General features: G+C 36.1%; 1 protein-coding gene across 1 annotated transcript; it reads right to left on the reverse strand.

Moving 5' to 3' along the window:
• Positions 1-16,643: 16,643 nt before the first annotated feature.
• On the reverse strand, positions 16,644-18,601 carry LOC140746736 (uncharacterized). Its single transcript, XM_073078835.1, has 2 exons — positions 18,001-18,601; positions 16,644-16,921 (listed from the first exon to the last, which is right to left on the reverse strand). Exons 1-2 carry the CDS (start codon positions 18,599-18,601, stop codon positions 16,644-16,646), a joined length of 879 nt encoding a protein of 292 aa, XP_072934936.1.
• Between the last annotated feature and the right edge of the window lie 811 nt (positions 18,602-19,412).

The raw sequence follows: 19,412 nt of genomic DNA on the forward strand, positions 1-19,412 counted from the left end.
ATATATGTGTAAAAATTGTGTGTGTTAGTGTGTGTATGTGTGTGTGTGTTAGTGTGTGTATGTATGTGTGTGTGTGTGTGTGTACGTTAACAAATATATATGTTGTGTGTAACATATTGTTAGAATCCAGTCACAATAAGTTCAGTCTGGTCGTATGTAAGATTTTGTAGATAGTCTGTAATTAAGTTCCTGCATTCCCGGTATGAAAGTGGATAAATATTTAATTCTTTATTCATTTTATTATATATTGTACAGGATAGATACTCATAGTGTCGTCGTGCAAGTGCAGTGCGACAGCTTTTTATTTCGCAGATCCGACGCACCCCTCTTGTGTTAGAGACTGTATTAACAAAAGGTACGTTTAAATGTTTGCGCAAAATAATTTGACGGATAAACAGCTGTCTCACAGTTAACACTTTTGCAGTAGCGTATAAATCTTTTGTAGGAAATCGATTCGGCTCGATAGCATGACTTTTAGGACCGCTCTTTGTGCTCTCTCAAGTCGGAGGAGGTTAGTTTTACCAGAGCCGCCCCAAACCGTAATACAGTATGATATAATTGACTGCGCTAAGGAGTAGTAGATTAGTTTCAAAGTTTGTTGATCAGTAACTCCCCTCAGATTTTTAAATATGTAAATAAGTTTCCTTATTCGAGCCACAGTAGCGTCAATCTGATCATTCCACGACATAAAAGAATCCATAACAACACCGAGATACTTACTTTTGCATGTATACATTATTTTGGGGCAAGTGCAAAAACTACAGCTGGGACAACAACTGTGTGCAAGAATAGACAACGAGTCATGAGGCAAAGTGGATGTATTTGTGGCAAAGGTAGTAAAAACAGTTTTGTCTAAATTAAGGGTGAGCAAATTGTTTTCCAGCCACCTCATTATTTGCCTCATTGCATCTTCGGCATGTCTACGGGCCTCAACCCAAGAATCAGCATGTACGAGCAGAGCAGTGTCATCTGCGTAGGAGAAGATCTTACAGTTATTTATGGTCAGATTTAATAGGTCATTGACGTATATCAAAAATAAGGTAGGTCCAAGGACACTGCCCTGCGGAATAGCACACGTGATAGGCAATACTTTACTGGAGTATTTACCAATTCGGACCTGTTGTTTCCGGTCACAGAGGTAGCTTTCAAAAATATTAAGAGCCAGACCTCGCACCCCAATGTGTTCCATCTTTTTCAAAAGGATGGGAATAGAGACAGTGTCGAAAGCTTTAGAAAGGTCTAGAAAAATTCCAATTGTTTTCAATTTTGAGTTAAAATTGTTAATAATACAGTTACTAAGCTCTAGAACCGCATCCTAAGTAGACTTCCCTTTCCGAAACCCGAACTGATTATTGGAAAGAATAGAGAAAGCGTTAAGGTATTCAGTTAATCGAGTATTTAAAATTTTTTCAAGTATTTTAGAGAGGGTTGTTAATACGGAAATTGGTCTGTAGTTCTTGACACTGCCTCTATCTCCACCTTTGTAAATCGGATGTACTATGGCCTCCTTGAATACCGCGGGAAAGATACCAGAGGTGAGACAGGAATTGAAGATATACGTTATCACTGGGACAAGGACGTCATGTGTGGCTTTCAGAAGTGATGCTGAAATATTATCCCAACCCACCGTACATTTTTTAAGACCTAAGATGATGTTTTTAACCTCGTTAGTATCTGTTTCAATTAGAGCCATAGAGTTTATGCGCGAGGTGTCAGGTAAGGCATCAACATTAGATGGACATGTGAATTTTGAGGCAAGCTCTTTTCCAATACTGCTGAAATATTCATTTATCTTATTGATAGACTGTTCTGGATTTGGGTGTAGCTGTAACAGGTCATTAGATGTATTTGATTTGTTGTTTAGATTAATACGATTTTTAATGAGCTTCCAAGTTGCCTTAGGATTGTTTTTAGCTTTTTGAAATTCCCTTCTTTCATAGGCTAGTTTTATTTTTTTCAGTAGGTTAGTACAGTAATTCCTGTAACGTGTGTAAGTTAGCCTAGAAGTTTGATTATCGGGATCTTTTTTGTGCAATTTATGTAGACGGTCACGATTACGGATACAGCGCATGAGACCAGGCGACATCCAAGGCTTAATAATACAGTGTTTGCTAGGAACGCATACTGAACGCGAGTGTACCTTAATGCAATGCAAGCGCTTTTGTTCATACATTAATGGATATTCCATTAATGTATGAACAAAAGCGCTTGCAGCCATTTCAGGGTCAGTCATAGACACAATGTTAGAAAAATTTGTATTATGCCGTGGGAGCGGCACGGGGTTATGTGGGATTCTTACCGCACTAAAACCCCCCCGGTGGCCGTCCTCGGCGCTGCGTAGAGGACTCCGGGATCTCCAACGGAACGCAACCGGAGTCCACTTGGCGCGTTGCCCCGTCGGGCTCCGCCCAGGTGAGCTTGAAACTCACCACACCATCTGGTGTTCACGACGGTATGCGACCACACATACCGCCGTCCATCCCGGGGTTGCTGGTCGGGCGGTTCGAGCTCCCACTCTTGCCGTCCGCAACCCCGGAAGCCCCCTTTTAGTCGCCTCTTACGACAGGCAGGGGATACCGTAGCCCTATTCTGGTCCCGGAACTACAGGGACAATTTGACTAATATCTGGTAACCTATTAAGCTATATTCGCCTATCCTAATATGAATATACATGGCTTGTATTATGATACCTGTACCTGTTACTAATATATTAGTCACACCTCTAGTAATAATCAATCGATAACTATTGATTCTGTCGAGGGCTGTGGCGATAAAACGCAACGCAATTTTATGTTGTATTGCGGATGTCGGGAGCATAGATATAGGATGTCAAAGATACAAAATGTCAGTTTAAACGCGTTACCAAAATTGAAATGTGTATGTGTGCGTAATAGTGTTGTTACCTTCATACTTTTTATCGATTGACATCCAGTATTAATTTGATGAGCCTGCCGTGGCAACGTAGCTTTCGTATCCAAATTATTACACAAATTAATAAAATACCATATTTTCATACATGTTTATTTATTAATATTATAAAACACCTATTATGATATACAAATTAATACGACGACTTCCTTGGTATAAACTATTTTTCCTCATGATTGTTTGTTACATATTACCGATGATTTAATAGGAGTCCATTCTGGCCGATTTTTTATTCTTATTCACTTTTCACGTACCTCACTTGATCAACTTGGTATCCTTGAAAAGATATAGGTGATTAGAGTTATAATAACATAAAAAATCAGAATATGTAAATTCTGTTACAATACGTCAACAAAGTTTACTTTTATACTACTTTTATGATGCATGAAATGACCTTTATCGACACATTATCGATATAATATGACGTCACCATTTTGCTAAGCCCTAGCGTAAATAAATAATTTAATTCTCGTATATATTTTGGTAACTTTTCATCTATCTATGAAATATATGTATTTATAGCAAGATAAATGAATATAAAATTGTAACAACTATGTATGAAACCTGTAGTATATGTACTACTATTCTCGTGATGCACTGGCTCGACCGCTCACTATGTGCGCAGGCGGCCGTCCGCTCTCGCCCTTAGCTCTCGCGATACTGACGCCGCGCGCCCCGCCACACCGTGAGCACGAGACAGTGTTTACAGCTGTGCTGTTCTTTAGTTAATAGTCATTATACAAACACTACATCCCTTTCTTATTAAAATCTTTATTATTTATTTTTTGCTAACATACTTCTAAATCATCATCAACCCTCTCAGAATGAGAAGGATCAGGCCAAAGCCCACCGCGCCGGCCCAACGCGCATTGGCACCTCGCACTCTTTTGAGAGATACGCACATAACCCCGAAAACCAGAGGCGCGCGCCCGGGACCCGAACCCCAGACCGCCCGATCAAGAGGCCGTGCCTCTCAGCCTCTAGGCCATCAGCTATACTGAATAATATACTCTTTTCTCCTAAATTATAATTTAACAAATAGTAATAATTCAAAATCGAAGTAAGTTATTTGCTCCCATTATTTTCAAGATTTCCAGTCTCATCTTTTCTCATATCATTTAATTCGAATAACCTGTTACAACTTATAATTTATATAACCCTTTAGTTACCCATTTACTGACGTTGCATGTATTTTGTATGGTAACCTTTTTAGCTTTAAATATGTTTATGAAGTCACTGTTAATAGCATAAAACAATTTATTATATATTAAATTTACATTGTTGGTATCATTATATTCAAAAGTATTTAGCTTTGCACATAACCCCTCTTTAAACACATTTAGACTCCTGTGTCTTATACAACGTTTCAAGATTAGTGTTTTCTCAATTTCTTCAAGGGAAATCTAGCAAGCAGACCACTGTGACCGGAACTTAAGTTGTTTATAACAATTTCAAAATCACCTGTCACTATTATGTATTCTTTTACTTTGGGTTGACTGTGTAACTAGACATACTTCATTACTAATTCAAAGGACGAGAAATCAGCTAATGGTAGAACATTGTTGAAGTTGATAATTCAATGCAAAACAATTCAATTAAACGTTCAATCAATATCATTGCGTTCCTTGGCTTCTACGCCACTTTTTAACAGGAATTGCCAACAATTTGGAAGCCCGAAATATGCAGTGCCACTCCAATTCTAGAAAGCCCGTGGTCAGTCAGTCAATGAACATCCACCTACATTCTTCCAAAATTAATTCTACTTCTAGTGTTTTGCCAAGAAAACCTTGAATATTTTATTACATTTTTAGCAGATGAGTAGGTTTTCTTGTTGTCCTGGATGATAGTTTCTTTACCAATAAAGATTTATTTATATAATTAATTTCAATAGACCCAGCATGTATTGCCTTACAAGGCATCGATTAATCTTTTGTCTTTAAATGAAACAAACAAAGCATGATCCGTCTTAACAAACTTTTTACAAAATTATTTGTGTCCAATATAGACATATTATTGCAGTGACAGCGGTCATAATGTATTATTAAATTTAATTTATAATTGTGACTATTATATTGCATTGATAAACTTGTAGAATATCGGAATCACATATAATTAATTTTCTCACATTCAATGTTTAAAATTTATACAGATAATCTCTCAATGCCTTTTCCATTATACATACAGTCTCCAACAAATACTATGAAAAGTAGTCGGATTATTATTATTACAGGCATACGCCAGCATTGTCCCAACCAGTTGGACAAATGTTACACCGGGAATACATATTTTAAGAACAGTGTCATCTAAATACCTGTGTAACAAGAAACTCATGCCTTTTCCAATACCATCAGAAAACATGATAATTCTATGCGGTGTGTAGGTTTTAACCTGTGATTAATTAAGTAAAGAACCATTACAATTTAACTGACTCACTATGTTTGTAGGTAGCAATTTTCCACCTGGAGACTTATCTTTTTTTTTACATTTAGATGGTTACATAAGGACATAACTGATGACTTAGAATTGTACCTGATCTGAAATTTCTTTTTGCGACAACTCATATTTAAGTTTAAAATTTAATACTAATTCTTCTATGTATGTTATTTCATGGCTCTGGGCTATTTGAAGTTATTAACATTATTAATTAAATTTCCTTTTTCGTTTCATTAAGGATTTTATAGACTTGTTAACATTGGTGTACTTATAGATGTCTGTTTCTGTTATTCTATCAAATGTTGTAAACAGAATAAACATTCTCACACAAGAGTCGTAATTTCATTTTGAGCATGTTTTGCATTGTTTGTTTAACTTATCCCGTTCATGTTGTAATTCTAATACAAGTGAATAGTCGGTTGTTTTGGGCAAACTGAAAAACTTATTTAAGTCGATCCTAATAGCGTTGAGTTGAGTGATGTGTCATTAGATTGACACAAAGCATTACAAAGGTTTGATTTCGATTTTGATCAGGTTAGTTCCTCCTAAAGGTTATATTTTCTATATTTATTTCTGTTTCACACAGATGAAGCAAAGGTTAGCGTAGCTCATAAATAAACTGAATACCGTTCTATACATGACAAAATTCAGTTTCAATTCACCTTCATATTACGTATTTTTTTATTTAGTCCATTTTCTAATAAGTTTTAATGGTTTAGAGCACCTTTATTCCCACAACTACATACGGATTGCAATGTTGATATGTTTTTTTTTCTGCAAAATGTTGATTCGTATAGTCCATATTCCACACACTCAATATCGCCATTACCGAGATATAAGGTAATATGAACATTGTCACTTGCTTTAATATTCAGCAGGTATACATTTTAGTACTTCTAAACACATATTGTTAACATTTTTTAATCTATAACTTCTACATAGCAGATGTTAACTAGGCAACTGACAGCTGTCCTCAACTTAATTACTTCCTAATATCATTTTAACAATGGTGATTAGAAAATATATTTATATATATAATTTCCAATTTAATGGAGGTACGTTGTACCACAGCTTTCCAATTTAATGGACGTACATTTGTACAAAAGTTTTCCAATTTAATGGAGGTACATTTGTACCAAGTTTTCCAATTTAATGGACGGTCATTTGAACCACAGTTTTCCAATTTAATAGACGTACATTTGTACCATAGTTTTCCAATTTAATGGACGGTCATGTGAACCACAGTTTTCTAATTTAATGGAGGTACATTAGTACCACAGTTTTCCAATTTAATGGACGGTCATTTGAACCACAGTTTTCCAATTTAATAGACGTACATTTGTACCACAGTTTTCCAATTTAATGGACGGTCATGTGAACCACAGTTTTCCAATTTAATGGAGGTACATTTGTACCACAGTTTTCCAATTTAATGGACGAGTTTTATAGTAATCACCAATGGGAATAGGTATGTAACTTAAAATTCGTTGTTACTCAGATATTTGTTTTAAATACCTGCTGTACTGCAGAACAGAGGCAACACAATATTCACCATGTTACTACGATTGTTTTCCTTTTCTTTTTTTTTTATCTAACATTTAGGCAGACGGCCCCCCCGGTGGAAAACAGTCACTGTAGCCCATGCCCCGCCGGCCCTGAAGGAGAGCTACTTTCGCACCCCTCTTGAAGAGCTTCATGTCACAACATTGAAGGTGGTAGAACCCTTTGTGGTTCGACTCCGGCGGCACCACCGCCACACCTATTTCTACCTAATAACAGCAGTGTTAGGCGCTCCTGTGTTCCGGTTTGAAGGGCGTGGTAAGGGAGACAAACTTTTCCGAGGCGTTCCAGCTTAGTCCTCAGGGGTAGCGGCGCATCTGTGGCCGACCTCAGGTAGGAATATCTAATCCTATCTGGGGTTGATTACAGATGTCCATGGGCGGCAGTAGCCACTTACCATCAGGTGGACTGCATGCTCGTCTGCTACTCTTATATTATAAAAAAAAAAAAAAAAAAACGCTCAAGAAATACCTCAGGTAGTTCATCCCACACTTCACACGCATGCGGCAAAACGACCGTGCAACCTGAACTGTGGAGGACCGCCATGGGTCCAACCGATATGGACGGAACCGCATCCTTCGGCGAGTGGTGCGATATTATTGGCATTTCCATAATTTCTTATTTTGTAGGATCCAACACAATTACCATACCACACCCTTAGATAAGTATCTTAGATAAGTAAAATCTATAGATTGATCACCCCAACAAGAAAGTGCAACCAGCCTTGAGAACCGAAATTGTTACCCAAACAACGCCACGCCTCCGTTGCAAAATATCCTCAAAATACCTGATCATTCACTCATTCGTTCGTTACATCAACCACGCAGTATTAATTATTACTGTAAGATTACATTTACTATTATACCTTATTGCGCCAGTCCAACATTATAAAAATAAATAAAATTAAAATAGTTTAAAACTTTCACTCGAAAAATAGTTAACATATTTAATTGGCTTTCCGTATATTTCATTGGCTGCAACGCCGCATTCGTGATTAAAAAAAAACAAAAGGTGATTATGGCGCGAAACGGCAGACGTCAAGGATGTCTTGGGATTAATTAAAAACAACTAGCCGGACTCAAATCCCTCATTGGAGATACTCCCAAAATTAGTTATTTGTAAATTTCCTCCAAAAACGCTCACTTGTCAAGAATTCAAAACTAAATGACAAAATCACCCCTTTGCGGCCTCATTCACTTTCGATGCGGCGAGACATCATTCCATTTTAATTACCAAAACCAACACCTATAATATTATTTATTTAAGCTATTACGCCATAATGCTTAATAATAATTTTGCATTAATTTCAAATAACAAAGCGTAATAAAATACGTTAATATAAGTTCCAAAATCGATTATTAGTAACTGAATCCTTTTAGTGAAACAAAATACACACACTGTACGACCATATACCAAAATTACACTCGAAAGAAACACGGTTTGATGATTGACGTTACGTTGTCGTGTGCGAGTAAGTGCCAACTAATACCTTACACTTTACTAATAACTTTACAACTTCGTTAACATTATAAACACTAAACTCGTATGTTAACACGTTAACAGTCCGGTGTACTATATGTGGTACACGGAGAGCGGTTCCGTTGAGTTCGTGTACCTTATGAGGTACACGAGCTCTGTGTTACTTTAGGGGCTCTAGATCCATGGACTTGTCAAATAAGTTAGTGTTTTCTTTGTGGACTTGTGGCCAAGGATCTAATAAATAGAAAATGTCAAAAACATGTCATATTTTTATAACAGTGTTGCTATAACAACACAAAATAAAACAACGTAGTAAAAAATAAACAAAATTTTATTGGTGAACTTGAACTTTAGAAAAACAATAAATACAAATTCAATTCATTCAAATTCAAATTCAATTCATTTATTGCAGGATAAAGTGGTATACATGCGTGAAATACATAAGTTTTGTGCTCCTATCCTAACCCAAAGGGTATGCAAATATGTCATAAGTATATAAATTACATAAATTCTAATTAAAATTAACCTAAATTATTTAAATTAAAACAGGACAAAGCATACAATAATAACATTAAATCTTCATATTAAACTAATAATTATACAATAAAATTGCATGTCAGAACTAATAAAAAATATTTTCTTGTAATGGCCTATACTCAAAACAGACAAGATAATAGAAATAATCGCTTTAGTCAATGTCATTAAAAAAATCATTAATGTGGTAGTAGGTCTTGTCAACGAGATACTCATGTAATTTATTTTTAAAATTTTGGTTGTCACTTATATGCCGTATGGTTTTTGGTATTTTATTGAATATCACTGGAGCTTTGCAAAATAAACTTTGTTTAAATATATGAGTGTTACATTTCACAGTTTGTAACTTATCCTTAAGACGGGCTCTTGAATGAAATTTAAATAACTCTGGATTACGTTTTACAAATAAAGCGCATTCAAAAATATATATACAAGGTACAGTTAATAACTTTAGTTTTTTGAAATAAGGTTTGCATGATTCTCTCTGGTTCAGATTGCAAATTGCTCTAATGCACTTTTTTTGCGCCTTCAAAACTTTTTCTTTATCTGTAGAGTTACCCCAGAACATAATACCGTATCTGAGAATAGCTGCTACATGACCATGGTAAGCGGTTAATACCGCTTCACGATATACAATTTTTTGTAGTTTACGTAGAACAAATGAAAATTTATTTAGTGTATGGCAGATATAATCCATATGGGCTTTCCAGTTCATTTGTTTATGAATATGTAAACCCAAAAATTTAATTTTCTCAACGTGTTCAATTGTCGTACCTAGATAACTAATATTAATTTTAGAGCTAATGTCATGTCCTACTTTAAAATTCATTATCTTAGTTTTATTTAAATTAATTCTCAAATTATGATTATTAAACCAGTGTATAATTGATGTCAACGTTTCATTAATGTCATTTTCCAAATTCTTAATGTTATTACCAGTAAACAGTACGGTGCTGTCATCAGCAAATAATGTCATCTTATGTTTTGTAACTTTCGTCAGGTCATTAATATATAATAAAAATAACAAAGGGCCCAGTATACTGCCTTGGGGCACTCCATATTTTAATTTTCTAGTCTTAGACGAGTAATGTTTTTCTGTTTTGGTTTTTCCACAAATTTTGCTGATTGTTGTTATTTGTACTCTATCACTTAAATAAGATTTTGTGAGATTTTGGACGTTACCACGAACGCCATAACTGTAGATTTTATTTAATAGTAACTTTTGATCGACGTGGTCAAAGGCTTTGGTAATATCCATGTATAAAGCTACTACTGGCAATTTTTTATCCATATTTTCCATAATCGTCAATAATGAAGTATATAGTGCATCATTTGTAGAGCGATTTTTTCTAAATCCATATTGCTCTGAAACTAAAATATTGTTTTGCTCTAGATATTCATACACAGCTTTGTAAATAAATTTTTCAATTATTTTAGAAAAAATGGACAACAATGCTACTGGTCTATAATTGCTTACATCCAATCTGTCTCCTTTTTTAAATATTGGTCTTATTATCGAAGTTTTTAATTTGCTTGGAAAGACTCCGTATTCTATGCATTTGTTTAAAATATAACATAAAATAGGTGAAATGACTTTCGCACTTTCTTTAATAACTTTTGTGGAGACACCATCGAAGCCTACACTTTGCGTGTTTTTTAGAGAGCTAATTATTATATATATATCTTGTGGTGTTGTTGGAAGCATAAATATTGAATTTAAAGTAGGTTTGTTAAGATTCGGCATGTTTTTGACGTTATATTTACAGTTGTTTTCTTGTATAATATCTATAAAGTAATCGTTGAATTTTGCCGCAATGTCTTTTGGATTTGATAGCGTTTTCCCGTCAATATTTATAGTGGATACTGAAGCTTTTGGTTCGTTATATTTGTTATTATTTATTATTTTCCAAGATGCCTTAGACTTATTTGCAGCCGAATTTATGTAGTAATTATTTTGTGATTTCTGAGTAAGCTGAAGTATATTTTTGAACCGTTTAGCGTATATCTTATAATTTATTTTATTACTGTCATTAGGATTATGCCTATACTTCCATAGTAATGCTCTCTTGCGCTTACTACATGTCTTAATGCCATGTGATATCCATTTGGGTTTTATTCTTATTGTTACTCTCTTTTTCTGCATCGGGAAGCAAAGACCATAGAACAATGTAAACATGTTATGAAATTCATTGAAAGCAACATTTGGATCTTCCGCTGTGTAAACTTCTTGAAAGGACAACTGTTGTAGACAGTCAATAAATTTCAGTATATTCTCAGGTGAGTAGTCACGTCTTAACATATACCAATGTTTAATAGAATATGTCTTTTTAATAGGAAATTTTAGTATCTGAGCGGTATGATCTGATATAGATAGTTCAATTAATTTACTTTCACAACCTCTAATATTATGTGCTATGTTATCTATGCAAGTTTTACTTGAAATGCGCGTCGGTGTTTGGAATTCGTATTTTAAGTTATGACTTACCAATATACTCTTAAATTCATGTGTAAATTTGTCATTTTTTAGTACGTCAATATTAAAGTCACCACATAAAATTATTTTGTATTTCGTATATGACAATCTACATAAAATCTCGTTTAATTTTTCAAAGAATATGTTGAACATTATGTTATTATATTTTGGAGCCCTATAAACGCAAATAATATATATCTGCTGATCTATAAGTTCAATACCCGAAATGCTTTATGCTTTTACATACAGAAATACAGTATGCTTTTTTACAAATTTTACATTGCGTTGATACCCTTTTAGCTTTGGCCCGTGCGAACGGAGCAAGCCTACCTTAATCAAGGAGGTTTTGGTAGCATCCTACGCAGCGTCTTCGGATGTAACGAGATCCTTTTTTGCCCAAAGACTCCAAAAAATGTGGGTTTGTCTGCGACGTATTTGAACTTGTCAGTCGTCTTGATGATAACACCCTGGTAATCCCGATGGTCCTGCTAAACCTAATGACACCGAAGACCCTGATTGTGACCTTTCCGTGCTGGAAGAACGTATTTCATTTGATTGGTGTGCAAATTCGGGCTGTAACAGGTTTTTACAATTGCTTCATGTTCTGCTAGAATGCTCAGTTTGTTTCTCGTTCCGGGATGTATCTTCTAAGATTCTTCGAATATATTCCTCACTATTTTTTCTGAAATGTCATTCAACAATAAACAAATATCCAAGAAAAAACACCAGCCACCACCATTATTATTGTGTCAAAAAACACGCGAGTAAATATCGCGAGTTTTTTGACACAATAATAATTATTATTGACGGTAGGATAATATTTTTCTGTAACAGAGTGAACTATGTTGCGTTATTCATTGTCTATGACCAGTAAACTAAACGTATGCCATTTGACGCTCTCATAAGTCCATGATACACGCTAAGGGTACACGGTAATTTATTATCATAAGTCCGTGTACCGCCCGGTGTACACGGGTATATCCGGGGTCAACGACCTTTACTTTTTTATTTTTATGCACAATTCGCTAAGTGGACATGAATAATGATCAAAAAATATATAATGACATATGGACATAGGACGTATTTCGGAAGGCTTGTATGGGGACTGTTAACGTGTTAATACCTATGAGTATTTCACTGAATTTGATAGTGTTGCTTTTGGGCACCTTTGCCCCCTATTATGTTTTTTTTAATTATTATTATTATATTATTATCATTATTACTTCCCTTTAACCTCGTCGCCACTTGTAGTATATGTACTACTATTCTCGTGATGCACTGGCTCGACCACTCACTATGTGCGCAGGCGGCCGTCCGCTCTCGCCCTTAGCTCTCGCGATACTGACGCCGCGCGCCCCGCCACACCGTAAGCACGAGACAGTGTTTACAGCTGTGCTGTACTTTAGTTAATAGTCTTTATCCAAACACTACAAAACCAATTAATATGAAATTTTACCAAATATTGCCTAAAAACCTGGGATAGAAAAATCGCATTTACCTGTGAAACGTATACTTCCGTGGATTATTTTTCCTTGTAACGGTACACTCGACAATAGAGCAAGACACCCTTGTAACAAAAACTCAGCAATATATGAATCTAGTATTAATTTTGGTAAAATAATAAAACGCGCCATAGTCGGGGGAGCTTAAGGCCGCTTATTCGAAGAGAAATTGACACACCGTCACTTTTCTTGGCATCTCTTTCTCTCTAGTAGATTGTCTATATGAGTTGACATATGTCTTTCTCATGCTTTGTTGGTCTTTAGCGTAGCGAAAAAATTCTAAGTCTATGGTCGGGAGTGTTATTATGTACTGAATACGCAAGAAAAAGTGTTTATTGACAAAAAAAATAGCTGATTAAACAAATTTATAGTTACAGAGTGTAGTTTTAGAAAACGAAAATTAAGATACGTGTTATCGATCGCTTTTGTTTATAACGCTTGATTGCACGCAGTCGCAGTCTCTGAATCAATATCAGTGCTTGACTTGTGAACTGAACTAGACGTGATAAACCTAGGACATGTGGAAATAAATTTCCTTTTTTGATAAAAATGCATCGTGGTCTTCTATTAACATTGTAAGTATTTTCTATTTTTCATAATCCTTAATATTTTGCAAATTCAGTACATTTCTTTTATTTCAATATGAATGTAGTTCCTACTTATTCAGAACAGAAAACTGTTCATTCGATTAGAATAATTTTACCTATTATCTTTTTAATTTTATTGGCTAATATTAAGTGATTGTGGTGCCATTTTTTTTCTACTATTCATGCAAAGATTCATAACTTTGCACTTTTTTTTTTTTTTTATAATATAGGAGTAGCAGACGAGCATGCAGTCCACCTGATGGTAAGTGGCTATTGCCGCCCATGGACATCTGTAATCAACCCCAGATAGGATTAGATATACCTACCTAAGGTCGGCCACAGATGCGCCGCTACCCCTGAGGACTAAGCTGGAACGCCTCGGAAAAGTATGTCTCCCTTACCACACCCTTCACACCCCCACATATAATTTAAATACTAACAGCAATTGCTATACATAACCAATAACAAAGCATATTTAAGAATAGACTTTAGTCTATCAGTTACTATTAGGTATCCCTATAATGTCTGGCCAATTCTCCGGTGGTGGGATCTCAATTGGTGGATCAGGTGATGATGACCTGGATCTTGGTTGATCAAGAACTCTATCCTCCGGACTCTGATATGTCTGGCTCGTAGTTCTAGATAACATTTGATCAACATGGCGCCTTACTAATTCACCTGCCTCTGTTCTCACCAAATAAGTACTTGGTCCTTCCACCATCTCTACCTGGCCTCTTTGCCATCTGGTACCGGGGCCATAGTTTCGTACCAAAACCAACTGATCGACCTGGAATCTTCTATTAGAAGATCTCTGCGCTGCCTCCTCTAACTGTACTTCACTAGGGCGTTGCACATTCTCTGGATGAAGTACAGATACTGCAGTTCTATATCTACCCCCATTTAACATCTCTGCTGGCGTTTTATTCGTCGAACTGTTAGGCACAGTTCGTAGAGCATATAAAACTTTAGGGAGTTTCTCATTCCATGGTTCATTCATGTTTGAAATGTTCCTTAATTTGTTTTTAAATGTTTGAACAGCCCGTTCTACATGCCCATTTGTAGATGGATGGTAGGGTGGAGAAAATATATGTTTAATGCCATTTTTCTTTACAAATGTATCAAACTCCTCAGAAGTAAAAGTCCTACCATTGTCCGATACTAGTGTCTCTGGTAATCCTTGTGAAGCAAAGATCTTCCGTAAAGTCTGTATGACAACACCAGAACTCATACTAGAAACAATTTCCGCCTCCAACCATTTACTATGAGAGTCCACTAATATGAGGAATGTCTTTCCTTGAAATGGACCGGCAAAATCTACATGAACGCGGCTCCAGGGCTTATCTGTCACAATCCAAGTCTGTGGTTCTCTAGGCGGGTTGTTTCGCACCCCTTGACACTGCTCACACTCTGGAACTATCCTTTCAATCTGGTTATCCATTCCAGGCCACCACACGTAACCTCTGGCATAAGCTTTGGTTTGAACTATACCAGCATGGGGGGCATGAAATAACTTCAACACATCTTGTTGAAGGGATGCTGGTATGACGACTCTGTTACTCCACAATAAACACTCTTTATTGAGGGAAAGAGCCTCCCTTCGAGTCCAAAAGGGTTGCATTGCAAGGTCTGAGTTGCTGCGAGACCAACCATGTAGAACCCCAAAAATTACTTTCTGTAATATTGGATCTACTTGGATTGGAAAACTTCTCTCAGAACATCATCCCCTGTCGAAGCGGTCTGGCGATGGTTCCACCTGCTGAGTGCATCAGCATGGCCAATCTTTTTACCCGGTCTGTATTCGATAGAATAATCGTAGCAGTTTAGCTTTAATGACCACCTCAACATCCTCGGTGAGATCTGATTCGGAATCGGTTTCTTAGGATTAAACAATCCCACTAAAGGCTTGTGATTTGTAATGATAGAGAACCATCGCCCCGCTAAGAACTCATGAAATTTTGTCAAACCATACATAATAGCCAAGGCCTCTTTATCTATCTGTCCATATCGTCTTTCATGAGGTTTAAAGTTCTCGACGCCATCATCACAGGTCTCTCCGAACCATCGTCCATGATATGAGCAAGGACAGCCCCCAAACCATATTCAGAAGAATCACAAATTAGTAGCAACTCTTTGTTAAGATCATATCCAACCAAAGTGAGATCAGAGGAAAGAAGATTTTTTGCTTCATTAAATGCCCGCTCTTCCTTTGCACCCCATGACCAAAATCTTTTATTGTCTAACAACCGATATAATGGTTCAAGAAGTGTGGCTTTGTTAGGTAAAAATTTCTCATAAAAATTGTAGAGGCCTAAAAATGCTCTCAAAAATTCTTTATCTGTAGGTGCTGGCTTGTCACGAATCTCTTTTACTTTGGCTATAGAGGGATGTAGTCCATTTTCGTCTATAGTATGACCCAGAAACGTAATAGTGTTAGTTGCAAAGATACATTTTTTTCAAATTAAGCCGGAATCCCATTTCTTAATCTGTGGTTATGCTCATCTTTGGTTCTCCCTGTAATAGCTATATCATCAAGAAGACAAGCTACCCCTTCCATCCCAGCCAAAGCCGTAGACATTAGCCTTTGAAAAATTGCTGGTGCCGCACTAACCCCAAAAGCTAACCTGTTCGTTTTCATCAAGCCTAATGGAGTATTCAATGTCAGAAATTTAGCAGTTTCTTCATCCACTTTTAATTGCGTATAGGCTTGCTTAAGGTCCAATTTGCTAAATATTCTTCCACCACTCAGTTTTACAAAGGCCTCAACCGATGTTGGAAGCGGGTAAGAATCAACATCAATAGCTGCATTTACTGTCGAACGATAATCACCACAAATACGTAAGGATCCGTCTTCCTTCTTTACAATTGTCAGTGGTGTCGCCCACATAGAAAATTTGGCAGGTGTTAATATTCCTGACTTAATCATAACATTCAATTCATCATTCACCCTTTGCTTCAAAGGAAATGGTACAGGACGTGCCTTTAAAAATCTTGGTGTGGCTGTTTCCCGAACATGGAGTGAGACTTCTGGTCCTGTGTATGTTCCCAGCTCTTCTTCAAATAGATCAGGGATAAGTTTTTAACAAGCTCATCTCGAGACCAACACAAGCCCGTAACTTGACGTCCCAATTTCTCGAACCAATTTCTTCCCTACAAGCTTGGTCCACTTCCCGCTACAACAATTAATTCACATTGTGCCTCCTTATTTCCTAATTTCACTTGAACATGGGCCACTCCTAATACTTTCAATGTGTCACGAGTCCATGTTACTAATTTGATGTTAGTGGGGTACAGGGGTGGTGCAACTGACCACAATTTCCAAAATGCTTCCTCCGATATTATAGTTCTTGAAGCTCCTGAATCCAACTCCATGACATGTTTTGTTCCATTTATGTCTAGTTCCACCATTATGGGTTTCAGAGTACCTTCTGCACACACATAGATTCCCATCATTCCATCTGAATCCTTGTCGGCTTCACCCATCTGATTTACCCTCTTAAGTTTCTTTTTACACACCGAAGCAATATGCCCAACCTTCTTGCAGTAAAAACATTTTACTTTTATAAAGGGGCAACGCTCTCCAATGTTATGCCTTCTAGAACAATGTGTATGTCGACGATATCCCAATACCGCACTTTATTAATAAACTGAACGAAACGACTTTAATATGAGAATCACTTTTATTTACAATTTGAGCAGAGTAACGGCTTACACGACTGATTAAATGCGAATGTACCACGCTCTACCAGCGCGTGGACTTAAATACTACTCGAGTGACAAACAGCATAAGAACTACCTCACATCACTTGTTTTGTTATAACAAGTGACGTGATTCACAATAAATTTAACTGTTAATAAAATAACATTATATTGAAAATATTGTTTTAAAAATACGAGAATAAGTATTTTAATATTATTATAATTTACATAATTTATTTGGTATGACTAACAAAGTGTTTTGAAGTACTACCGGAAATCGTCCATATTTTAATCTAAATATTAATTCCACATTGACAATCAAAATTGACATAATAAAAATTAATAATGAATTTTATGTTACTCCAAATAATTTATCTTACACAAATTATATTTGTTTTATTAAACAAGCGCGTTGCAACACGCAAACATTCCTTACAAGTTTTCATAAATCGCCAAAAGAGGGCGCTACTAGTAGGATGCAAATTAAACTAAGTTTTGTTTATAAAACAATAAAATTGGAGTCATAATAATCTAATTGATTTTTACTTTGAAGGTTTGCAACAATATGAATTATTAAAAATAAATTACAAAATCAATGTTTTAAAATCAGTCGAAAGAGTCAGTGCAATGTGTAAGAGACATTGAGGTTAGATCAATAACAGTATTGTAATTACGAATAATTATTTTAAACATTAAATATTATAATATAAACGTAAGATACAGATTTACACCCATAAATAATTATTTTAAACATTAAATGTTATAATATAAACATAAGATACTGATTTGCGCCCATATGTACATTCACTTATCGTTATCCTTCCAATGTCCATTGGTTCTGTGGCACTTGATGAGTTTTGCTTCAACTCGCTTGTGCTGGGATAAAGTTCTTGCACGGGAGCCTGATGATTTAGACACATCTGTACAGCATTCTCATACATTAGATCCTTCGTCTTCAACAGCTCCCTCCGCAACCGGTCATCTCGCACTTCCAGCACCAAGCGGTCCCTCAACTGGCGCTTCAAGTCCATAAATTTGCATTTTGCACCAAGTAAGCTAATAGCAGCAACAAATTCTTGAATGCTTTCATCTTGTAACTGCCCTCGTCTGTGGAATTTGCCAGCTTCTAATATTTCATTCACATCCGGCTCATAAAATTTATCCAAGGCTGGCATAATATTGTTGAAATCCACATTTGTTGGTCTCTCTGGTACCAACAATGATGCAATTAGACTATACATCTCTTTGCCACACTGAGATAGGAACAATGATCGCGCTTTTTCGAGGTTAGAATCGCACACGCCAATTACATGAAGAGCACATAGTAATTGTTCCTTGTAATCACACCATCGGTCAGTTTTTGGATTAAATTGGCCCGGAAGAGCAATATTAGCTGCGCCCCACGACATTTTACTTAATTTTCCTCAGTCGCCAATAAAATGAAACACTCCAGTTGATTTGACAAGTAAAAACTAAACCCTTTATTCATAATTGTTTCCCTACCTACATGTTTTGACAATCACTATTTATATGAAATCTTAATACATAACAGTTCAGAATACTTTTTCTAATTGTTATTTAGTGAAATTACAATATTTTTTAAATATTACTATTATAAACCAGGAACAAGTTACCTTGTAAATTATATAAAACACTAACATATGGATAGTAATGTAATAATAATTAATATAAAGCATTTATTCAAAATCATCCGTCCATCAGCCTTTATAAGTCCACTGCTGAAAATAGGCCTCCCTTAATCTGCACCACCCTGACCCGTCTTGTGCCATTTGAATCCAGAACTTACCCACGGTCCTTATCAGGTCATCAGTCCACCTGGTCGGGAGGCGTCCAGTATTCCTTTTGCCCAGATGTGATCTTCATTCGAGAACCTTCAGCCCACCCTACCCCATTGGATGTCTGTCCTATGATCTATGTGGCCAGTTCATTGCTATTTTGGCTTGCCTGTTTTGAGAGCTATGTATGGATCGTGGATATGGTAGTGCAGGGAAATACCAAGCGTAGCTCTCTTAACTTCAAATAACTTTGAGTCGCTTCACATTTCAAATTCAGGTTCTGAGGTGTATTGAATAAGAAGATGTTATCCAATTACCCGACAACTGCTTTTTATTAAAAAAAAAGTAAATGTAGCCAAAATGCTGCCTTATTGGTTAAACATTTGTCTGGTTTGAAAGGTAGTATGACTAGCCACCACCACAC

Source organism: Epargyreus clarus, unplaced genomic scaffold, assembly GCF_041222505.1.
Source record: "Epargyreus clarus isolate Ecla_fem2 unplaced genomic scaffold, WU_Ecla_fem_2.2 ptg000013l, whole genome shotgun sequence".
In the NCBI taxonomy this organism is placed as follows: Eukaryota; Metazoa; Arthropoda; class Insecta; order Lepidoptera; family Hesperiidae; genus Epargyreus; species Epargyreus clarus.